Consider the following 24,923-nt stretch of genomic DNA (forward strand, 5'->3'; position numbering starts at 1 on the left):
GCTGCTCCTTGGTGGTGAGGGTAGGCAACAACACATCGGCCACTCTGATCCTCAACACGGGGACCCCTCAAGGATGTGTGCTTAGTACCCTCCAGTACTCCCTATTCACCTACGACTGAGTGGCTGCGCACGACTTAAAACCCAATCATTTATTTTGCTGACAACACTACGGTGGTAGGCCTGATCACAGAGGATGATGAGACAGCCTATAGGGAGGATGTCAGTGATCTGGCAGTGTGGTGCCAGGACAACAACATCTCCCTCAGTGGAGCGGGTTGAGAGCTTCAAGTTCCTTTGTGTCCACATCACTAAGGAATTAACATGAACCACACACCAACACAGTCATGAAGAAAGCACGACAGTCTTTTCACACTTAGAAGGCTGAAAAGATTTGACATGCACCCTCAGATCCTCAAAAAGTACTACAGCTGCACCATCGAGAGCATCTTGACTGGCAGCAGCACCGCTTGGTATGGCAACTGCTTGGCATCTGACCGCAAGACGCTACAGAGGTTAATGAGTACGGCCCAGTATATCACTGGGGCCGAGCTCCCTGACATCCAGGACCTCTATTCCAGGTGTTGTCAGAGGAACACCCTTAAAATTGTCAGACTCCAGCCACCACAGTCATAGACAGTTCCCTCTGCTACCGCATGGCAAGCGGTACATATGTACCAAGTCTGGAACAAGACCTGTACAGCTTCTACCCCCAAGCCATATGACTGCTAAACAGTTAACCAAATAGCTACCCAGACTATCTGCATTGACCTTTTGCATTAACTCTTTTGACTCATCACATACAGTATGCTGCTGCTACGGCGTATTATCTATCCTATTGCCTAGTCACTTTACCCTTACCTATACAGTATGTACATATCTACCTCAATTACCTCGTACCCCAATTTTTATGTTTTTGCTTTTCTGATAACTCATTTCTGCATTCTATTTATGTGCTGTTCTAATAACCAATTTCTGTGTTCATGCAACTGATTCCTCACTTATCAGTATCTGCAATTTGGTAGTACACTCAGACCTTGATTTGAGAATGAACTAAAGATATCTCAGTTTCAAGGTCTCACGAGAAGAAGCCTCGTGAGGTATCGGTCTGTTACATGTTATGAAACCGTATTGGTCGGTCACATGAATGAAACAAAACGGTAATGATGAATGAATTATGGTAAATCATGCAAATATAACCTGTCTGTGTATAGCAGTATATAAGACAACTGCTTGGACTGCCCAGGGAGAGCTCATGATTGACATGTGTACTATGGTGCATTGAGTTGGTTGGAACCTCTCAGGTGCGCTGACAATAAACAATAATTCATTAAGATTGACTTTGAGTGTCCCTGTGTAAGAATTTCCATGACACCCCTGCACATCGTCTCGGTAGTGGTACATGTGTATATAGCCAAGTTATCGTTACGAATTGTGGATTTATTTTGTGTTATTATTTTTGCTATTATTTTGCTATTTATCTCTCTGCATTGTTGGCAAATAAGATTTGTGACAAATAAGATTTGACAAATAAGTGTGACAAATAAGATTTGATTTCTCAGGGTCCTTTGACAACTGATTTAGGGGCTGGGGCCTAGATTGTTTACTTATTCACATTACAAATATTACATTGTTGGGAAGGGTCCATAAGTAAGAATTTCACTGTTAGTCAACACATGTTGTTTACGAAGCATGTGACAAATAACATTTGATTGAATTATTCAGGGTCCTTGACAGCTCATCTAGGGTCCGGGGCCAAGTTTGTTTTCTTTTCACGTGACAATTATTACATTTCTGCACCTACAACAACAACACATTGTTGCGAACATTAGAAAAAGGGTTGAACTTAGACCTCTGTCTTAAAATGCTCATTAGACAATTACTGTCACGATCGTCGTAAGAAGCGGACCAAAGCGCAGCGTGAATGCATCATTTTAATGGATGACGAAAACACAAAGTAAACTGCACAAAACAATAAATGAAAAAACGACCGTGACGCTATATACGAAATGTGCTGACACAAGCAACTAACATAGACAATCACCCACAACCCACAATGACAAAACAGGCTACCTAAATATGGTTCCCAATCAGAGACAACGACTAACACCTGCCTCTGATTGAGAACCATAGTAGGCCAAACACAGAAACAGACAAACTAGACATACAACATAGAATGCCCACTCAGATCACACCCTGACCAAACAAAACCTATAAACATACAAAGCAAACTAAGTTGAAGTAGTTGCACGTGGCACTTCAATCAAGTACAGGCTTAACTGAATGACAACAGAGACAGAATACAATATGGACTTTTATTTAATATTTTTGGTGCTGGGCAAGAGCAAAATAACATTAGGGTGTCTAGTTTGAGAAACAGACGCCTTACAAGTCCTCAACTGGCAGCTTCATTTAATAGTACCCGCAAAACACCAGTCTCAACGTCAACAGTGAAGAGGCGACTCCGGGATGCTGGACTTCTAGACAGAGTTCCTGTGTCCAGTGTCTGTGTCATTTTGCAAATCTTAATCATTTATTTTTATTAGCCAGTCTGAGATATGTCTCTTTCTTTGCAACTCTGCCTAGAAGGCCAGCATCCCGCAGTCGCCTCTTCACTGTTGATGTTGAGACTGGTGTTTGCGGGTACTATTTAATGAAGCTGCCAGTTGAGGACTTGTGAGGCGTCTGTTTCTCAAACTAGACACTCAAATGTACTTGTCCTCTTGCTCAGTTGTGCACCGGGGCCTCCCACTCCTCCTTCTATTCTGGTTAGAGCCAGTTTGCCAGTTTTCTTGGCAATTTCTTGCATGGAAAAACCTTCATTTCTCAGAACAAAAATAGACTAAGGAGTTTCAGAAGAAAGTTCTTTGTTTCTGGCCATTTTTAGCCTGTAATCGAATCCACAAATGCTGATGCTCCAGATACTCAACTAGTCTAACGAAGGCCAGTTTAATTGCTTCTTTATTCAGGACAACAGTTTTCAGCTGTGCTAACATTATCGCAAAAGAGTTACTTAATGATCAATTAGCCTTTTAAAATGATAAACTTGGATTAGCTAAGACAACGTGCCATTGGAACACAGGAGTGATGGTTGCTGATAACGGGCCTCTGTACGCCTATGTAGATATTACATTAAAAAATCTGCCTTTTCCAGCTGCAATGTAATGTACAACATTAACCATGTCTACACTGTATTTCTGATCAATTTTATGTCATTTTAATGGACGAAAAATGTGCTTTTCTTTAAAAAACAAGGACATTTCTAAGTGACCCCAAACTTTTGAAAGGTAGTGTCTATAGGGGGAAAAGGTGTTGTCGTGTCCTCTGAGACTGTGTTGGTGTGTTTGGACCATGATAGGTTCTTAGTGATGTGGACACAGAGGATCTTGAAGCTCCAACTTGCTCCACTACAGCCTTGTCGATGTGAATGGGGGCGTGCTCGGCCCTCCGTTTCCTGAAGTCCACGATCAGGTCCTTTATCTTGCTGACTTTGAGACGAGAAGTTGTTGTCCTAGCACCACACTGCCAGATCTCTGAACTCCTCCCTGTAGGCTGTCTCATCGTCATACGTGATCATACTACCGTTGTGTCATCAGCAAACTTAATGATGGTGTTGGAGATGTGCTGCCATGCGGTCTTGGGTGAACATGGAGTACAGGAGAGGACTAAGCATGCACCCCTGAGGGTCCCCTGTGTTCGGGATCAGTGTGGCGGATGTGTTGTTGCCTACACTCACCACCTGGGGGTGGCCTGTCAGGAAGTCCAGGATCCAGTAGCAGAGGAAGGTGTTTAATTCAAGGGTCCTTAGCTTAGTGATTAGCTTGGAGGGCACTATGGCGTTGAACGCTGAGCTGTACTCAATGAACAGCATTCTCAAGTAGGTGTTCCTTTTGTCTAGATGGGAAAGGGCAGTGTGGAGTGCAAAAGAGATTGTGTCATCTGTAGATCTGATGGGGCGGTATGCTAATTGGAGTGGGTCCAGGGTGTCTTAGATGGTGTTGATGAGACCCATGACCAGCCTTTCAAAGCATTTCATGGCTACAGACGTAAGTGCTACATGGTGATGGTCCTTTTGACAGGTTACCTTAGTGTTCTTGGGCACAGGGACTATGGTGGACTGCTTGAAACAGACCGTTAGGGATAGGTTGAAAATGTCAGAAGTATTTTTTTTTTGGTATCTCTACTTTACTATTTACATCACTACATTTCTAATTAAAATTATGTACTTTTTACTCTATACATTTTCCTGACACCCAAAAGTACTAATTTGTATGCTTAGCAAGACAGGAAAATGGTTAAATTCACACACTTATCACTAAAAACACATGCTTTGTTTGTAAATTGTGTCTGAGTGTTGGAGTGTGCCCTTGGCTATCCATAAATTAATTAAACAAGAAAATGGTGCCGTCTGGTTTGCTTAATATAAGGAATTTGAAATTATTAACTATTAACTATATTTTTAATTAACTATATTTTAGCAATTACATATATTTAAAACCAAATACTTTTAGACTTTTATCAAATAATATTTTACTTGGTGACTTTCACTTTTACTTAAGTCATTTTCTATTAAGGTATCTTTACTTTTACTCAAATATGACAATTGGGTATTTTTTACACCACTGGGCCTGCAGTCTTGTTAATGTTAAGCTGTTTATAAGTCTTACTCACGTTGGCTACTGAGAGCGTGTTCACACAATCATCCAGAACAGCTGGCGCTCTCATGCATGGTTCAGTGTTACTTGCCTCAACGTGAGCATAGAAGGCATTTAGCTCATCTGGTAGACTCGCGTTACTGGGCAGCCCGCAGCTGGGCTTCCCTTTGTAATCCATCATAGTTTACAAGCCCTGCCACATCCTACAAGCGTCAGAGCCGGTGTAGTAGGATTCGATCTTGGTTCTGTATTTGCCTGTTTGATGGTTTCATTGGAGGGTGTAGGGGGATTTCTTATAAGCGTCTGGATTAGTGTCCTGCTCTTTGAAAGTGGCAGCTCTAGCCTTTAGCCCAGTGCAGATGTTGCCTGTAATTTATGGCTTCTGGTTGGGATATCGACATATGGTCAATGTGGGGATGACATTGTCAATGCACTTATTAATGACGCTAGTGACTGATGTCATAAACTCCTCAATGCCATTGGATGAATCCCGGAACATTTTCCAGTCTGTGCTAGTGAAACAGTCCTGTGGCTTACCGTCCACTTCATCGAACCACTTCTGTATCGAGTGTGCCACTGGTACTTCCTGTTTTGCTTGTAAGCAGGAATCAGGAGGAGAAAGTTATGGTCAGATTTACCAATGGAGGACTTTGTATACATCTCTGTGTGTGGAGATAAGGTGATCTAGAGTTTTTGCTTGTAGTTGCCTAGAAATTGGTAAAAAGGATTTCAATTTTCCTGCATTCAAATCACTGGCCACTCGGAGCGCTGCCTCTGGGTAAGCATTTTCTTGTTTGCTTTTGGCCCAATACAGCACGTTGAGTACGATCTTAGCGCCAGCATTGGTTTGTTGTGGTAAATGGACAGCTACAAAAAAATATATTTATGAAAACTCTCTTGATAAATAGTATGGTCTACAGCTTATCGGGAGGAATTCTAACTCAGGCAAGCAGAACCTCGAGACTTCTGTGAGGGCTGTTCTAACGGTTCTTTCTGTGTGTGTAGAATGACCCCATGATGTCTGGGCCCTCAGCCAAGACTTGACAGAAACTCACTGGTTCCTCTTAAGTTAACTGGAGACAGAGAAAATGTTATATCCTGCACACTAATGATAAAGCTATTGTTCTGTTTGGAGCCTGTTTCTGGGCCACAGATTCATGTGTTGTGTGTGTGTGTGTGTGACCAGTACGACCATACATAATCTGGGCCGACAGTCAAAGGCACTTGCTTGCCCAACTTGGGGGAACCGTTGAGCTACTGTTAGAGGAAGTATGTCTGGAGTGACTTCCTGTCATTCTGGCCCCTAATTGTCCTCACTCAGTTGCAACAGACTGAGGCAACCTTTTCACCTCCCCTCACACAAACATACACATACATAGGGTCACGTGTTTTGCAGATGCTTGCATGGGGTAGCTTGACTATATAAATATAATATATACAAATATTCCTTAATATTAGAGATCGAGCGACAGCTGTGGTTAACAAAGAGACACACAACACCACCCCTGAACACCCCTGCCGTTCTGTCCTGCCGATGTATAGAAAATATGTATATTTTCCATGTCCTTGTTCAGCCACGAATCAGAGGAACATAGGATATTACAGTCTTCAGATCACATGGAAAGGATAGTCTCGAACGGAGTTTGTCCAGTTTATTCTCTAGTGATTGCACGTTCGCCAATATATTGGAGTGCAAAAGCGTTTTATCAACTCGCCGACGAAGTCTCATCAGGTATCCCGCACGCCGGCCTCTGTAATGCCACCTCTTCCTTCTCCGAGTATCGGGGACTTGGGCCATGTCCAGGATGAGCAATATATCTTCAACCTCTGACACATTGAAGTGGAAATCCTGTTCTGATGTCCAGAAGCTCTTTTCAGTCATAGGAAGTGATGGCGGAAACATTACAAAAAAATTTAAGAAGAAGAAAAACACAAAACATTCCACAATTGGTCAGGAGCCCGTAAAACGGCTGCTATTCCCTCCAGCACCATTTATCCATTCAACACACTAACACAATAAATGTAATTCTAGATTTCAAAGGTGGAAAAATACTAGTGATCACTGTGAGATGTCAGTCAAATGCACTGTGACCAGTCAGTGAAATGCATGTGATCTAGTTGCTTTGATTAACAAAAGTGCCATTGGACTTTTGCTGACTACGCTTTTATGAACGTGTTGGATCACGTACGGCAACATCAACTAATTATTGTCATTGTTGCTAGCTACATTTCCATCCAGAATCACAACAACACACCGGCCATGTTTGAAAGCATCAAAACGACTGCATGCTGACTGATCTACAAATCACCTTGTATCACAAATAAGGACTTATTATTATTTGTAGATCAGTCAGTCACAATTTACCCATTGCAGTTTTGATCCTCTCGAACACAGCCACTTAGCCCTATTGAAGCCTCCCATCATTTTCGCGACATTGTCAGCCAATCCCTCTATTGGTGCTTTCAAGACAACTGGTGCCACGTTCAAAACAACTGGGATCTCAGAAATCTCTGACTTCGTTCTTCAGCGCGTTCAAAACAAACTGGGAACAACTCAAACCGGGAAAAATCATTTAAACGATCATCCAACTCAGAATTCCAACTCATGAACTCTGGCCTCATTCTAGATCTCCAATTTACCAACCTGAAGATCACTGACGTCATGATCTGATCTTGTATTTTTCAGAGCTCCCAGTTGTTTTGAACACGACATGGGAACTAATATATATATATATATACAGTCACTGGTCTGCTCTCTAGAATGAGGCCAGAGTGGCACAGGAGTCTAAGGTACTGTTTCATAGTGTAAGAGGCGTCACTACAGACCCTGGTTCGATTCCAGGCTGTATCACAACTGGCCCGTGATTGGGAGTCCCATAGGGCGGCACACAATTGAACCAGCGTCGTCTGGGTTAGCTTTTGGCTGTGGTATGCCGTCATTGTAAATAATAAGGGAGGGGGGACAAAGGGGGAATTGACTTGCCTTGTTAAAGAAAGGTTAAATAAAAACATTCCCGAATTGGATGACCATTCAAAAGATTTTTCCAGTCGGAGCTAGCTTTTTTTCCGAATTCCCAGTTGTGTGGAACGCACTGAAGTTAGAGATTGCCGAGTTCCCAATTATTTTGAACGCAGCGTACGTGATCAAGATGATCCCAAGTGTTTTTCGAACAACAGCCTCAAACTACCATAATCTCACTGGACGTGCAAGTATCGCGACAGTTCTCGAAACGTATGAAACTGCATTCCAAAGGAAGTCATTTTGACTCTCAGCTCCAATGATAGCAAATACATGACCCGAGCCAAAATGGCGTCAGTTTCCCTTTTACTAAACTGCAACTCTCTTCTTTCCCATTCACTCGGCTGACGATGGCGTCCCACAACACAGGAGGCAGGGTGTCCTGCGGGAGAGATTTGAGTTGTGTGCCCGAGGTTGCTGACACACTTGCTGCGGTGGCTAAACTTGGGTAAGTAAACTGTTTCGCTCCAGCAATTATTTGGAGAAAGGTGGAGGTCAAGACAGGAGCCGACAAGACTAGTATATACCATTCGGCTTCATTTCTGCATGTGATGTTGCTAGCTATTTTACTCGTAGCTCGCTAGCTAGGTGAATTTGCCGGTGACTGAATTACCACGTGCACCATCACAATGGCTAACAACGAGATGATCCTCCTTACCACGACCCCAATATGATTTGATGAGAATACATTTGACAGTGGAGCCATGACGTTACTTGAATGTATCATCCAAGTAAATAACCTACAGTCAATTTTATGCAAAAGCGTCAAGTTATTTCAATGGTCAGTAATCGTTATCAAGTCATTGACTAAGTTGTTGTAAAGATGGGGCGAGGTATGTATGTTTTATACAAATATTTTTTTGACACAGATCAACTCTGCTAGTTGTTCAGGCTCTAATTTTGTATCATCTTGATTACTGTCCAGTAATGGTCAGGTGCAGCAAAGAAAGCCCGTGTAAAGCCGCAGCTGGCCGAAAACAAAGCCGCATGCCTTGCCCATATTAACTGCACAAACAACAACTAATAACAACACATGATAGTAATTTATGGTTGAGCTGAAATGGACTACATCTCTTCGAGTCTTTTTAATAAACATCTGTGTTGAAAATGCCTAACTTGAGTAATATATTTGCGTACACTTCAAACAGGCCCCGCCGCTATGGGTTTCTTCACTGTCCCAAAACAAAAGGCCGATTTAATATTTCGTTCAGTTATGTATAGAGCCATATCGTCATGGAATGCTCTGCCACCAGCGGTTACTCAGGCAAAAGGCACGTTTAGCTTTAAAACAACATCTTGTATCAGTGTCAATCCTCTAAATATCTGTTTTAACTGTACTGTATATGTGCTATGAAATGACACATGGAATCATGTAGTAACCAAAAAAGTGTTCAAATCAAAATATATTTGAGATTCTCCAAACTAGCCACCCTTTGCCTTGACAGCTTTACACACTCTTGGATGAGAAACCCTTGAGTGAGTAGGTGTGTCCAACTTTTGACTGGTACTGTATATTAATTGTGTAGATATACAGTTGAAGTCAGAAGTTTAAATGTAGTTGGCTAAGGTGTATGTAAACTTAGTTTTTCACAATTCCTAACATTTAATACTAGTAAACAATTCCCTGTCTTAGGTCAGTTAGGGTCACCACTTTATTGTAAGAATGTGAAATGTCAGAATAATATATTTATTTCTGCTTTTTATTTCTTTCATCACATTCCCAGTGGGTCAGAAGTTCCCGTACACTCAATTCGTATTTGGTAGCATTGCATTTAAATTGTTTAACTTGGGTCAAACGTTTCAGGTAGCCTTCCCACAATAAGTTGGGTGAATTTTGGCCCATTCCTCCTGACAGAGCTGGTGTAACTGAGTCAGGTTTGTAGGTCTCCTTGCTCACACACGCCTTTTCAGTTCTACCCACAAATCTTATATGGGATTGAGGTCAGGGCTTTGTGATGGCCACTCCAATACCTTGACTTTGTTGTCCTTAAGCCATTTTTCCACAACTTTGGAAGTATGCTTGGGGTCATTGTCCATTTGGAAGACCCATTTGCGACCAAGCTTTAACTTCCTGACTGATGTCATGAGATGTTGCTTTAAAATATCCACATAATTGTCCTCCTCATTAAGCCATCTATTTTGTGAAGTGCACCAGTCCCTCCTGCAGCAAAGCAACCCCACAACATGATGCTGCCACCTCTGTGCTTCACGGTTGGGATGGTGTTTTTTGGCTTGCAGCCTCCCTTTTCCCTCCAAACATAATGATGGTCATTATGGCCAAACAGTTCCATTTTTGTTTCATCAGACCAGAGGACATTTCTCCAAAAAGTACTGTCTCTGTCCCAATGTGCAGTTGCAAATTGTAGTCTGGCTTTTTTATTGCGGTTTTGGAGCAGTGGCTTCTTCCTTGCTGAGCGGCCTTTCAGGTTATGTCAATATAGGGTTTGTTTTACTGTGGATATAGATACTTTTGTACCGGTTTCCTCCAGCATCTTCAAAAGGTCCTTTGCTGTTGTTCTGGGATTGATTTGCATTTTTCGCACCAAAGTACGTTAGTCTCTAAGAGACAGAACGTGTCTCCTGCCAGGCATTTGGAAATTGCTCCCAAGGATGAACCAGACTTGTGGAGGTCTACAATGTTTTGAGGTATTGACTGGTTTTATTTTGATTTTCCCATGATGTCAAGCAAAGGCACTGAGTTTGAAGGTAGGCCTTGAAATGCATCCACTGGTACACCTCCAATTGACTGAAATTGTCAATTAGCCAATCAGAAGTTTCTAAAGCCATGACATTTTTTCTGGATTTTTCAAGCTGTTTAAAGGGGCAGTCAATTAGTGTATGTGTACTTCTGACCCACTGGAATTGTGATACAGTGAAAGTGATAAGTGAAATAATCTGTATGTAAACAATTGTTGAAAAAATGACTTGTGTCATGCACAAAGTAGAACAGACTTGCCAACACTATAGTTTGTTAAAACTTCTTATGGCTGCAATCACGTTAACGGGAGTGACATGACAACAGCCAGTCAAAGTGTAGGGCGCCATTTTCAAAACATAAAATCTCATAATTAACATGCATGCATGTTTGAGGAATCTCATACCATTTTAAAGCTATTCTCGTTGTTCATTCCACCACAGTGTCCGATTTCAAATATGCTTTACAGCAAAAGCACCACAAACGATTGTTAGGTCACCACATTGCCACAGAAAAACACAGCCATTTTTTTCCCCCAGCCGAAGAGAGGGGTTTCAAAAAGCACAAATGGAGAGAAAATGAATCACTAACCTTTGATGATCTTCATCAGAAGACACTAATAGTTGTTACACAATACATGTATGTTTTGTTTGATAAAGTTCATATTTATCAAAATATGAGTTTACATTGGTGCGTTATTCACTAGTTCCAAAAACATCCAATGATTTTGCATAGCCACATCAGTCAACAGAAATACTCATAAATGTAGATGATAATACAAGTTATACACTTGGAATTATAGATATATCTCTCCATAATGCAACCGCTGTGTCTGGTTTCAAAAAAACTTTTATGAATAAGCCAGCCATGCAATAATCTGAGACGGCGCTCAGAAAAATGTCACAATAGTCGCCATGTTGACATCAATATAAACAAGAAATTACATGATAAACATTCCCTTACCTTTGATAATCTACATCAGAAAGCACTCCAGGAATCACAGGTCCACATTAACTGTTTGTTTTGTTCGAAAATGTCTGTTATTTATGTCCAAATACCTTCTTTGGTTAGCGCGTTTGGTATACATATCCAAACGCTCATTCTGGTCAGCGTTACATCGGACAAAAACTTCAAAAAGTTATATTACAGGTCGAAGAAACATTTCAAACTAAGTACAGAATCAATCATTAGGATGTTTTTAACATATAGCTTCAATAAAGTTCCAACCGGAGTATTCCTTGTCTTCATTAGCAATGGAACGCAAGTGGGTACCATGAGGAATAAGCGAGATCAGAAAATGGCTGACTGCCAGTCACCTGATAGAATCTATCATTCACTCTCACAACACCATAGAAGTCTCATTACAATTTCTATTGATGGTTGACATCTAGTGGAACCCCAAGGCAGTGCAACATCATTAATAGGGGATTCTCAAGGGGATTTCATTGGGGACTCTGGTGAATACATACAATGCTCAGTTTTCTCACTTCCTGTTCATTTCTCCTCAGGATTTTGCCTGCCATATGAGTTCTGTTATACTCAGACATCATTCAAACAGTTTTAGAAACTTTAGTGTTTTCTATCCAATACTAATAATATTTATATATTAGCGACTGAGGAGCAGGCCATTTACTTTGGGCAACTTATTCATCCAAGCTACTCAATACTGCCCCCCAGCCATAAGAAGTTAACAAGACATTTTTGGAATGGTTGAAAAACTAGTATTAATGACTCCAACCTAAGTGTATGTAAACTTCCGACTTCAACTGTAATTTGTGTCTTTTCAACAAGTGTTTTATTTTTATTTTTTTAATGTAATATCTTATGTTCTTGTCTATAACTGTCCTGTACTTTGTCATGTATTTGTATATTTGATGTGGATCCCAGGAAAAGTAGCTGCTGCATGTGCAGTAACTAATGGGGATCATCATAAACGGAACTAACGTTAGATCAAGTGTCAACTAATGTCCCATTTGTCTCTCAGGTTTGACTTCCTGTGCATGCCCCTCTTCCACCCGAGGTTCAGGAGGGAGTTTGAGTTGGACCCCGCCAAAGTCCGATCAGGAGCACATACGCGCTCTGACCTTCTGCTCTGTGGGAGAGGTGAGGGGGCTACCTGTATTCATACTGACCTCAATGGTAGACGGTTCATTCTCATGCACATGCCCCAGTTCCACTGAGCACAGGGGCATCTACTTACAGGGCCATCGAATGGCTCTATAGTATGTATATTTAATTAAGTATCAGGATATTGAATTTCACTTCTTCCTTACCCAGACTGGAACACTCTGGTTGTTGGAAAGCTTTCTCCATGGATCGAGACCGACTCAGAGGTGGAGACAGAACGCAGGAATTCAGAAGCGGTGAGTTGACAGACTGGGTGTGTTCATTAACTTCCAACGTAGTAAACAGTTGCAAAACTTTTCACATAACTTTTTGCAATGAGAACGACTGTCTTTTGGAAAAAGTTTTCTTGGATCCCTCCCAGTTTTCTTCCGTTTGGTTTAGTGAATAAACCCCCGGCCTTGTTCGTAAACTAAGACAAGTTCAAGCAGAAAGTTTTAAACATCTTAGCTACAAGTTTAATTGTTGCTCTGTCCTGCCATCCCTCTGTCCTGTCTAAGGCCCTGGTACAGGAGCTGAACTTCTCAGCATATCTGGGTCTGCCAGCCTTCATGGTCCCTCTGAAGGGCCCTCACTGTGCCAACCTGGCCCGTGTGCTGCTCAACCACATCCAGACGGGACACCACTCCTGCATGGTGACTACAGCACTCAAACGTTCTCTATCTATAGCATATACAAATTAGAACTAATTCTTAATCCTTGACTTGTATTGTGACGGGCAATGTTAAGGTAAATCGGTTAACTTAAAACTAAGCAACTGGATTGTTTCATATCAGTTTTGGATCCGGGTCCCCCTGATTTCTGCTGACGACATGCGTGATGACATCATCGAGAACGAGCCGACGAAACACACCGATGATGGAAGTGATGACGAGAAGACCTGGGCCTGGTAAATTTTGTGCTGTGACCAGGGCCTGCAGATTTTTTGTTGTTTTTTAGTTTTAAATTAACCTTTTTGGTTTTTCCTTTTTCAGGTGGCATTCATTCAGGACTCTGTGTGACTACAACAAGAGAATCTGTTTAGGTAAGGGAGCAGGACGGGGAAACATGTTGGTGGTGTTGACAAACGGATAAGTCATTGTTTTGGTCACTATTGTTCCTGATTTGTCTTCCCTTCCTTTTGCTGAAGCCATTGAGGTTGGAGAAAACATGCCCTCCGACGCTGTGATTGACAAGTGGCTTGGGGAGCCAATCAAAGCAGCCATCCTTCCCACCAGCATCTTTTTGACCAATAAGAAAGGGTTCCCAGTCCTTTCAAAATCCCACCAGAAAATCATCTTCCGTCTCTTCAAGGTACTGTAAATTCTAGGTTACAGCAATTGGTAAAGCAAATAAAATGATTATCTTCACTCTGTCCCTGATTATGTATTTTACAAAACATTTTCTCTTCTCCCAGCTTGAGGCCCAGTTCATCTTCACTGGCACCAGTCGTCACAGTGAGAAGGACTTCCGCTCATACCTGCAGTACCTTGAATACCTCAACCAGAACCGCCCTGCCCCCAATGCCTATGAACTGTTTGCCAAGGGTTACGAGGATTACCTACAGTCTCCTCTCCAGGTATGCTTGTTGAGGCTTGTAAATAGTCATACCTACAGTACCAGTTTGGGGACACCTACTCATTCAAGGGGTTTCCTTTATTTTGTACTCTTTTCTACATTGTAGAATAATAGTGAAGACATCAAAACTATGAAATAAATAATGCCACGTGTGTGCAAAGATGTCATCTAGGTAAAGGGTGTCTACTTTGTAGAACCTCAAATATTAAATGTATTTTGATTTAACACTTTTTTGGTTACTACATGATTCCATATGTGTTATTTCATAGTTTTGATGTCTTCACTATTCTACCATGTAGAAAATAGTAAAAATAAAGACCCTGGAATGAGTAGGTGTCCATACTTTTGACCGGTACTGTATATTGTAGTGATGGGCGGGGAATTAATAGTTTGCCAATTTTGGACAATATTATGTTGTTACTAGTAGTAACAATAATACATTTTTGTATTATTTTTATCTAGGTACCGAGCGTTAGTTGGCTGTACCTGTGCCAAAACACCGGTATTTTTCACCCTATAGCTTGCTCTGTCTTCTTTTTAACTAGTGAGCCAACTTTTCAGCACTTATTTCCCTGACTGATCAAAACTAATTTTCTCATTTCAGTAGCAGACATACAGACGTGCAGTATCGCATCACAATACTTATAGAATCGCAATTCGTATCATTATCACGATTCCCACCCCTATTATATTTTGTGTGTGTGCATTGGAATTCGTCTCTAATTGTTCTCTTCCCATTAGCCGCTCATGGACAATCTGGAGTCTCAGACCTATGAAGTGTTCGAGAAGGATCCCATCAAATACTCCCAGTACCAGCAGGTAAGGAGCCGTTGACACAGATCTCTTCCCATTCTAATACACTGTAACAGCTAGCAATGGTGCTGTGGCTGGTAGGGTAATATAATGAGGTACTGATTTGGTTCTCCTGATATTTCTGCAGGCTGTGTACAAGTGTCTGCTCGACAGAGTCCCGGAGGAGCAGAAGGCGACCAATACACAGTGAGTAGCTCCAACACCTGCCTCTCTGTCATCTCTCTTAGTATCTATTCTCCTGACAATGTATCTGGTGCGTAACAGTATGTTTGCTCTGTGACCTTAGAGTTTTGATGGTGCTGGGGGCTGGGAGAGGTCCTCTGGTCAATGCCTCCCTGCGTGCTGCCAAGCAGGCTGACAGGAAGCTCCGTATCTACGCTGTTGAAAAGAACCCTAACGCTGTTGTCACGTGAGTGAACTCTGACCCTCTAATGGGGTTTCCGTTGTTCACCAACCTCATTCAAGGAGATTATAGAACTCCTTCAACATAGTTTCATTAATGTAATCATTTAATTCATGTATTACGAGTAATCCCCCGGTTAGGTTTAATACTCTCTAGCAGGTAAATTACAGGACTATATAATGGGACGGTTGGCAACGTTAATCTCCATTGAGCTCCACCCTCTGTCTGTGAGACTGATCCTGCCACTTTCTCCCAGGCTTGAGAACTGGAAGTTTGAGGAGTGGGGCGATCAGGTCACCGTGGTGTCGTGTGACATGAGGGAGTGGGCGGCACCTGAGAAGGCGGACATCATCGTCAGCGAGCTGCTCGGGTCCTTCGGGGACAATGAGCTCTCCCCGGAGTGTCTAGATGGAGCACAGCACTTTCTCAAAGGTAGGTGTAGATATTGCACTTCTGCAGTGCACCTCGTTGATATTGAAATGTCACACTACTGAAAGGGCCATCTCTTCGCTGTCGGATGACAACCTTGTAAGCAGTAACTCCACTCATTGTACTCTGAACATTTCATGACTAGGACCAATAAAGTTGATAATAACTTGCTTCTGAAATGTCATTGTATATTTGTTAATGGGGAAAATATGGATTTTTTTTTTCTCTCCATTTTACTGAAAAGTTTCTGTTTTGGAGATGAGGTTTTCACCAGACAGTGACGATATACGTCATTCAGTGCACTTTTTTTGCCTATACCCTCTCTCATCCAAACCCGATTATCTCGTTCCTCAGATGGTGGGGTTAGCATCCCCTGTTCCTACACCTCTTTCCTTGCCCCCCTCTCCTCCTCCAAGCTGTATAATGAGGTTAGGGGGTGCAGGGAGCGAGACAAGGACCCAGAGTGCCACTTTGAGACCCCCTACGTCGTCAGACTCCACAACTTCCACCAGCTGGCTGAGCCCAAAGCCTGCTTCACCTTTGTACACCCCACCACAGGTAACATACATGCTTCAAACCCCCTTGTATGGCTAACGCTTGCACACCAACCCTCACACATCCCGCCATAGGTAATACACACATCCTAGCTAACACCGGGTAACGATCACACAAGATATGTAATAAATGCACTTTCCTTTTTTAGATATGAACAACAATAGGTACCAGTGCCTTAGGTTCTCTGTGGGATGTAACACAGTGCTGCATGGCTTTGCTGGATACTTCGAGACCACTCTCTACGGAGACGTCACACTCAGTAAGTACCAAGAGTTGGAATGGTGATGTTTTGAAGTATAAGATGGATGGATATCGTTAACATCAATGTATGTGTCTGTTTGGTCAAGGTATCAAGCCAGAGACCCACTCTCCCGGAATGTTCTCCTGGTTCCCCATCCTGTTCCCTCTCAAAGTCAGTTGACTGTCATGTAAAATGTATACTTTAACATTAACATTAAGCACATTTTTATTACCCAAAAGAATGTAGTGTATTGACCCGTTTCTTCCACCTGCAGCAACCGATCCCTGTGACGCGGGATGATGATGTCGTGGTGAGGTTCTGGCGGTGTAACAATGGGAAGAAGGTGTGGTACGAGTGGGCCGTGACAGAGCCCTCATGCTCCGCTATCCACAACCCAGCAGGAAGATCCTACACCATCGGCCTGTGAAGACCTCACACACACAGACACACATATATACAGACACAATTAAACTGGCACTTTGTTGCTAATGAAGTGCAGGTAGTTTCTCTCAATGTCCAGCATTTCACCAATTGGCCTGTAACAATGAGCCTGCTCATACCATGAAACATACGAACCAGGATCATGGTGACGCTTTAGATCTGCGAATAAGAATCCAATCAATGGTTTAGATGGTACTGATTTTGAGTCTATTTTACAGTATTGTTAAGAGGAGTCAGTTTCAGGCATGGACCATCATTCAAATACAATGTTTACTGAGATGAAGTTACTTGTATAGCAGGCAGTCAATATCTCTTTAGGAGAGTGGATCTCATAGACTGTCAGCCTTTTCTGTCTACGTGGGTCGTCATCCGTTCCTCCCTCTAAAGAGAATCTTACTTTTTATATATATTGTTTGTCGGTCACCTGGCATCGCAGTCACACAGACTTGCCAACAGGACCTCAGCCTTACTGACAACCACACCTGGGTCAAACATGTACTTGTTTTTGTTAGGGTTAGTACTTTAGGTGCCAATGGAATAGTCCCAAAAACATGAACTCTGGCATGCTGAGCAAGCTAAATCAAGCATACCTCAAGTAACTGAAAAATAACAAGTATTTATTTGGTCTAGGTCCGCTGAGCACACATTCCAAGCTACAACTCGGATGAGATGGCTCTAAATTGTCACTCAACACTGACCTGGTTACAACTCCGATACTGCAGGGTGTAGGAGACGGGCTTGTCAGGATGTATGTTTTTCGGGTGTTTGTTTTTTGTTTTTGTCTGAGCCATGTTGTCAATAAAGACAATACTACTAGATATTTGATGGTCTCTGCACTGTTTGTATGTGCTTCTTCCATTGACTTACTTATTTAGCATGTCCCCTCCATGAGTAAAATGGCAGGCTGTGACAAGGTCCCTATTCCATTGCCACGCATATATCAAAAGCCATTTGGAATTTCAAACTTGAATGCACGCTTGTACACAAATGTATGTCTATAAAATATATCCTCATCCTAAAGTGTCTTAACAGACTACAGTAGGAGAGGGCAGGATGCCATATTGGCATTGAATGTAATGTGCATTGAGGTAAACCTATCAAAAGGGCAGTAGGTAGGCTAACGGTTAGAGCGTTGTGCCAATAACCGAAAGGCCGCTAATATAAACTCCGCAAAAGAAACCTTACTGTCAACTGCGTTCATTTTCAGCAAACTTAACGTGTACATATTTGTATGAACATAAGATTAAATAAACTGAACAAGTTCCACAGACCTTGAATAATGTGTTCAAAAGGGGGGTCAAAATCAAAAGTAACAGTCAGTATCTGGTGTGGCCACCAGCTGCATTAAGTACTGCAGTGCATTTCCACCTAATGGACTGCACCAGATTTGCCAGTTCTTGCTATGAGATGTTACCCCACTCTTCCACCAAGGAACCTGCAAGTTCCCGGACATTTCTGGGGGGGGAATGGCCCTAGCCCTCACCCTCCGATCCAACAGGTCCCAGATGTGCTCAATAGGATTGAGATCCGGGCTCTTCGCTAGCTATGGTAGAACACTGACATTCCTGCCTTGCAGGAAATCATGAGCCATATTGCTGGAGGGTCATGTCAGGGTGAGCCTGCAGGAAGGGTACCATATGAGGGAGGAGGATGTCTTCCCTGTAACGCACAGCATTGAGATTGCAATGACAAGCTCAGTCCGATGATGCTGTGACACACCCCCCCAGAACATGACAGACCCTCCACCTCCAAATCGCTCCAGAGTACAGGCCTCGGTGTAACGCTCATTACTTCGACGATAAACGCAAATCCGACCATCACCGCTGGTGAGACAAAACTGCGACTCGTCAGTGAAGAGCACTTTCTGCCAGTCCTGTCTGGTCCAGCGATGGTAGGTTTGTGCCCATAGGCGACGTTGTTGCCGGTGATGTCTGGTGAGGACCTGCCTTACAACAGGCCTACAAGCCCCCAGTTCAGCCTATTGTGGACAGTCTGAGCACTGATGGAGGGATTTTGCGTTCCTGGTGTAACTCGAGCAGTTGTTGCTTCCATCCTGTACCTGTCCCGCAGGTGTGATGTTCAGATGTACCGATCCTGTGCAGTTGTTGTTACAGTCTGCCACTGCGAGGACAATCAGGTGTCCGTCCTGTCTCCCTGTAGCACTGTCTTAGGCGTCTCAGCACGGACATAGCAATTTATTGCCATGGCCACATCTGCACTCCTCATGCCTTCTAGCAGCAGGCTTAAGGCACGTTCACACAGATGAGCAGGAAACCCGGTGCATCTTTCTTTTGGTATTTTTCAGAGTCAGTAGAAAGGCCTCTTTAGTGTCCTAAGTTTTCATAACTGTGACCTTAATTGCCTACCGTCTGTAAGCTGTTAGTGCCTTAACGACTGTTTCACAGGTGCATGTTCATTAATTGTTTATGGTTCATTGACAAGCATTGGAAACCGTGTTTAAACCCTTTACAATGAAGATCTATGGTTACTTTGATTTTTGCAAATTATCTTTGAAAGATGGGGTCCTGAAAAAGGGACTTTTCTTTTTTTGCTGAGTTTATATATTTCGACAAGGTGAAATGTCTATCTGTCCCCTTGACATCTTGAAGCAAGTGAGGACAGCAGACTGTGATAGGGAGAGATTGAAAATGACTAGTCACTTGGTGCGTGTAAGCAAAATGTGCATGCATGATCAGTGTCATTATGGCAGTCAGGCAGAATGACATCTATAAAATGCATGTTTTTTTGTTGTTGACCGTAATAAGTTTTTTTTGCAAGAGTTTTGTAATGACTGAGTGGCTCCTGTTATGAGAAAAACAAACCGCCAGCTGTGGTGGTCTAGTTGAGTAATATGTAGCCTCCAGCCAGAAGACATGGTTGACTCCATGTTGTCTGTTTTAGAGGAAGTTTTCAGACAACTCACAGATAACGCTGGCATTATTCAGTGTTAGTGCTATAATGTGATGGCTACTTAATCCCCTCCTATTTCATTTATTAAAATACTTTATCATTCTACCTCCGCTTGAATTTTCCCAAACTAATAGAAACAAAAATGAGTTAATACCGAAGCATTCTTACAGTAAAATAATACATTGACGCCCCGGCCATGTTGATTGGTTCGAAATTAGCATTTCAAGCAAATGGTGTTACATTTTTTCATTTATCCAGAAAAAAACAGCTGTCGAATGTGCTGACAACAGGATGCTGGAGATTCTTCATTTAGAAAATCACGGCAACTCTGAGAATGAGGTGGGTCAATCCCTTTGATTTGAGGCTGTCAAAGATTGCAATGGCATAGGCTATATTGTTAACATCCAATCTGAATTGCACTCATAACTAAGCTATATAATGCATATATTTTTTAAACAAATCACTTTGGGACAAATGAAAATAAACTTCATCATTGGCAAGTTATATTGATCTGGCACAACATGCGTTCTTGGAAATAAGTAGTTTACTGATAGTGTAAATTGCTTGCCATTGACCAGCCTACCATTGTTATTTTTGATGTGCACCTCCCGGTGAGTACAGTAGGCTTACAATATTGTCTTCAGCAGCCTATTTCTGCTAGTTCGAGCTGGGCTGGCTGGTTGCAGTCCTTATTTATGAAGTGATGTAGTTTCTAATAATAGCAGTAATTCAGTGTAATCCACACACTCTGACAAGTAAAACGCTACTGGGCAGGCATTAAGGCACCTCTGAACGCCTTCTATTAGTGAATATAGAGAATAATCTGACAGCCTGAATAAGTAGTTTGTAGGTAACCTACCTGCACTGTATCTGCAAGTTGTTGGCTAGAGCACACGTACCAAGACCAGAGTGGTCACATTCGCAATATAATGCAAACATTTATGGTGACAAATCAGCAGAGTTTAAAATGCGGTGGAAACCAATTTATCTTGTATTTTTATTCGGTACATGGGAATTTAACTGCAAAAGTTAATCTGATGTGCACTATGTCATCACGCACAGACTTTTATCTGCGACAAGTCAGTTTGATGGAAACATCTCTCTGGTGGGAAAATGTGCTTATTGTTTTTATGCAGATTTTAGAACATTTGCATGAAAATCTGTTGCCAAATGAATATTACTGCCTTTAATATCCAATTTGTCATCACCTGTATATTTTATCAAAGGACTGTTTCTTCATTCTTTGTGTGCCCAAAAGCAACAACTGTTTTTCCAGTTTCTCAGTGCTGACTTTGTTAATGTTGTTCTTCTCCTCTCTCTCTCTCTCTTATTCAGGCTGTTTGTTGCTGGAGCGAGGGAAGGCCATCTCCCTCGACTCCTGGCCATGATTTATTTGAAACGCTGCACCCTGATCCCAGCCCTGCTGTTCAGTCCTACTTACTCTACCTGACAACAACGCATCGCTCTTCCTCATTCTCTCACACACACTAACACATCATCAGCCTATTTCTGCTAGTTGGAGCTGGGCTGGCTGGTTGCAGTCCTTATTTATGAAGTGATGTAGTTTCTAATAATAGCAGTAATTCAGTGTAATCCACACACTCTGACTGACAGGAAAACACTACTGGGCAGCCATTAAGGCACCTCTGAACACCTTCTATTAGTTGAATATAGAGAATAATCTGACTCTTGCCATTTGGAAATGTGTTTTTAGTAGTCTAGTAGCTAAGACTTTTATTGTTTTGCTATAGACCCACATAAATAAAATTCTCCATTAGTGCAGGTAACACGAAACTGACCTAGGTCGTACTGCAGCTGCGCATTTCATCCAACAACAGTAATCTTGGATGACCGACGGTCCAAGGCAGCGGGGGACGGGGATACCACCACCTCCTAATCCAGTGAAGAGAGGTTGGGAAGAGTGGCCCTGAAGAAAGAGATTGGCCTTGTCAGCGCGCGTGGAATTATTGTGGGTAAATCATTATGCTCATCTTTCATCCCATCTATAATGACTTCCTCAATCTTCTTGTGACCACCTGAGATCCAACCTGACATGGATATTTTGTTGTTGTTGCAGAACCTAGCAGAGTAAAGAACCTTTCACAGATTGCACAGTTAACAGTGCTCATTTCACAGTAGATCTGAACAGAATCTTCAAAACCTCGCTTTTTCCAGTCTGTTCTTTACTGGCCAGACTACATCCTTCGGACAGTTTTTTTTTTTGTCATAGCAAGAAAATGCACAGGGCCCAACATAACGCGTTATGTGCTCGTGTGAGTCGTGTCTATTTCACCAATATGTGGATTTGTTCTAAATGGCTGTCACAGAGCAGCAGCCATCCCACCCACATGCAGAGAAAGTAGATAAAAAGTCATCTCACTAATGCTTGGCCCGTGTAGAGGCTGCACTTTACATCATCAGCATAGTGGCCAAGGCCGCACCATTCACAAGAAGCATGCTGCAAATCTCCTGCACCGAGACAAGATAATAACCTCACTCAGTTCTATAAAATAGGCTACACCAGGGCTCGCTCACCCTGTTCCTAGAGAGCTACCCCCTGTAGGTTTTCCCTCTCCCCAGTTGTAACTAACCTGATTCCGTTTAGCAACAAGCTAATTATTAAAATCAGGTGCACTAGATTAAGGTTGGAGCGAAAACCTACAGAGCAGTAGTTCTTCAGGGAAAGGGGGGCACCTAGTCAATTGTTCAACTGAAATATGTTTTACTGCATTTAACCGAACCACTCTGAATCAGAGAGTGATCACGGTCAGATCACGGCCAGAAACCTGATCACGGTCAGATCACGGTCAGAAACCTGATCACGGTCAGATCACGGTCAGAAACCTGATCACGGTCAGATCACGGTCAGAAATCTGATCACGGTCAGAAACCTGATCACGGTCAGATCACGGTCAGAAACCTGATGATCACGGTCAGAAACCTGATCACGGTCAGATCACGGTCAGAAACCTGATCACGGTCAGAAACCTGATCACGGTCAGCAGTTGGTTGTTTTACGCCGCTGCCCTGTTTTGAGCTACCGTATTAACCCAGATAATGAGATCTCCAAAAACTTTCGGATAATCCTGATCTTATGTTTCTGAATCACAACCAGTAGTCTGAAGATGTAGTTGGTGTGTGTTGATACTGATATAAATGTGGAAGAGGAAAGTGAGTATTTTACTCGCCACTTTTGAAAGATTGATGCAGCATTTCCACCTTCCTAATCCTCCCTGTCTCTTTGTCTCAGGTAACATAATCGGGTCAGGGATCATTGTGAGCCCAAAGGGCGTTATGGAGAATGCCAGCTCTGTGGGGCTGGCTCTCGTAGTGTGGATTGTCACCGGAGTGATCACAGCCATTGGTGCACTGCTTTGCTGAACTGGGCGCCACTATCCCTAAGTCTGGAGGAGACTACTCATACGTCAAGGAGGTCTTTGGGAGGACTTGCCGGGTGAGAGAAATGCACGGTGATGAGATAATGCATGTTGGTCATTACACGAAATGAATCCATTTTTGGATAGTGTAACTTGGTGGGAGAACTTTTTATTTGACAATTCTGTCATGAAGAGCACATGTCCAACTTAAAGGTCCCAACTAGTGGAAATCATGTTTTTCATCACATTGAATGATATTTTGATGAATCCAGTTCATAGTTGGGTGACCCAAGTATGAAAAATGACTGTAGCTGGTACATTTACACAGTTTATCATAAAGCAAGTAGTCCCCCCATCCCCTGTGTAATTGTATACACCAATGGTAGCATTTTACAATCTTAACTAATTTAAATATGTATTGTTAACACCTTAAAACACTCATCGCATGTGTGCGTCATACGGCTTTGTTTACAAACCGTAAAATAGCGCAAGCAGAACGATACTGGTAACCAACCCCTTCTCATCTGTGTAGTGACTTTTAGCTAGCGCGTTACTTACCAGCATGCCGTAAAAAGAGAACTGTTTAGTGGCTGCTTTTCATAATGGGTGGACGGGCTGCACCGAAAATTACAATCATGTGACGTGTGTGCACAGCCTATAATGTTTTTGAAAGGGGAAATGTTTGTTAAAATGGCTAGTGAATTTAATCTCCTTTAATTTACTGCTCTGAGATATAATGCTATCAAGTTGTTTATGTAGTGATCTACTCATTCTACAATTTGTTTCTGGTATTTTTGAGAAAATATTTGGACATGCTTTTTTTTGGTGAAACATTGCAGTGTTTGTATTTGGAATATGCCTGCCTGGAAATGCTCAATTGATTTAAAACTATGACTGACAGCATGTTGGGTCCGCCTTCACAGGCTTCACAGCATATCCCCCTTCTTTACCTTGGGAAAGCTGATTTTTGTATGACAGCATTCCTGCTGTGATGGTTGCCTGGGAAGCTGTGCAGAACAGGCTCCTGGATCTCCTCTTCAACTAGGTCACCCTTGATCCAGCACTGTATGTGGGGATGCTGTGCAAGCTGTCCATCGCAGAACCCCTGTGCCCAGTGTGAGAGGCCTCCATGACAGAGGCCTGACAAGGAGGAAGCCCTAGCTGGATTTGTCTCCCGCTTCAATCTTGGGAATGACTGAAGCCAAGTGCGTGACTGAAGCCTGCATAATTGAAGCAAGGTACATGGGTCCCCCTCCTCTCCCGCTCCCCTCCCATCAATCTCTGTAGTTGGTTGCATTTTCTAAAGCAATGAACTTTTACGTCATAAGATATCACCTTTTGTTACTTTTTATAGTTTTTTTTCAAGCATTTGAATGGGAGATGAGTGTTACAAATTGTACAAATGAATGAGATCCTGCACACTGTAGGGTTGCCAAATGCCTATATTAGGCTCTATGCCTCTAATATATTTGTTTCTCATTCAAATGATGTCTTACCATTATTTCTCATGGGTGTTCAAGTTGATCAATATTTTGGCAATGTTGGCCAATTGTAAATTAGTGAATAACTGTCTGATCAATACATTAAATTCTGAACATATTGTCATTTATAATGCTATTTACTCATTCTTGTGAAGTATACTGAACAAAAATATAAACGCAACATGTAAAGTGTTGGTTTCATGAGCTGAAATAAAAGATCAGAGAC

At 42.3% G+C, this 24,923-nt stretch overlaps 2 protein-coding genes and 1 long non-coding RNA gene across 8 annotated transcripts in view; 2 read left to right on the top strand and 1 right to left on the bottom strand.

Annotated features, from left to right (window-relative positions):
- psmb11a (proteasome 20S subunit beta 11a) overlaps positions 1-7,913 on the bottom strand; it is a gene marked incomplete at its 3' end in the record, with an annotated part of 23,941 nt that extends 16,028 nt beyond the window's left edge. Inside the window, 1 exon segment of the mRNA XM_046357728.1 lies at positions 7,852-7,913. Within this exon segment, the coding sequence (XP_046213684.1) occupies positions 7,852-7,913 (62 nt within the window).
- prmt5 (protein arginine methyltransferase 5) lies at positions 5,303-17,749 on the top strand. Of its 4 annotated transcripts, none has more exons than XM_046359322.1 (17): positions 5,303-5,430; positions 8,041-8,119; positions 12,351-12,469; positions 12,644-12,729; positions 12,991-13,125; positions 13,267-13,379; positions 13,465-13,514; positions 13,620-13,783; positions 13,887-14,048; positions 14,789-14,866; positions 14,988-15,046; positions 15,147-15,269; positions 15,520-15,695; positions 16,047-16,250; positions 16,396-16,506; positions 16,589-16,659; positions 16,763-17,749. In XM_046359322.1, exons 3-17 carry the CDS (start codon positions 12,367-12,369, stop codon positions 16,913-16,915), a joined length of 1,788 nt encoding a protein of 595 aa, XP_046215278.1. In that variant the 5' UTR covers positions 5,303-5,430; positions 8,041-8,119; positions 12,351-12,366; the 3' UTR covers positions 16,916-17,749. The 4 variants fall into 4 exon arrangements, with proteins under 4 accessions (XP_046215278.1, XP_046215279.1, XP_046215276.1 ...); XM_046359323.1 differs by lacking the exon at positions 5,303-5,430 and adding an exon at positions 7,827-7,884; XM_046359320.1 differs by lacking the exon at positions 5,303-5,430 and having other exon boundaries at positions 7,922-8,119.
- Positions 17,750-19,450: 1,701 nt separating this feature from the next.
- LOC124040853 lies at positions 19,451-24,897 on the top strand. 3 transcript variants are annotated; one of them, XR_006839809.1, is made up of 5 exons: positions 19,451-19,592; positions 20,098-20,178; positions 21,175-21,808; positions 23,090-23,293; positions 24,140-24,897. It is a non-coding gene; the product is annotated as an uncharacterized LOC124040853 (long non-coding RNA). The 3 variants fall into 3 exon arrangements; XR_006839807.1 differs by having other exon boundaries at positions 23,090-24,897; XR_006839808.1 differs by lacking the exons at positions 19,451-19,592; positions 20,098-20,178 and adding an exon at positions 20,289-20,450 and having other exon boundaries at positions 23,090-24,897.
- Positions 24,898-24,923: the final 26 nt, after the last annotated feature.

This window comes from Oncorhynchus gorbuscha, linkage group LG08 (genome assembly GCF_021184085.1).
Source record: "Oncorhynchus gorbuscha isolate QuinsamMale2020 ecotype Even-year linkage group LG08, OgorEven_v1.0, whole genome shotgun sequence".
NCBI lineage: Eukaryota > Metazoa > Chordata > Actinopteri > Salmoniformes > Salmonidae > Oncorhynchus > Oncorhynchus gorbuscha.

Excerpts from the sequence above, each read along its gene's own strand:
- prmt5 (XM_046359320.1), top strand. The coding sequence starts at position 8,022 with ATGGCGTCCCACAACACAGGAGGCAGGGTGTCCTGCGGGAGAGATTTG. Across the intron at positions 13,784-13,886 it reads TCATCTTCCGTCTCTTCAAG|CTTGAGGCCCAGTTCATCTT; the intron begins GTACTGTAAATT and ends CTCTTCTCCCAG. Across the intron at positions 16,660-16,762 it reads CCATCCTGTTCCCTCTCAAA|CAACCGATCCCTGTGACGCG; the intron begins GTCAGTTGACTG and ends TTCCACCTGCAG.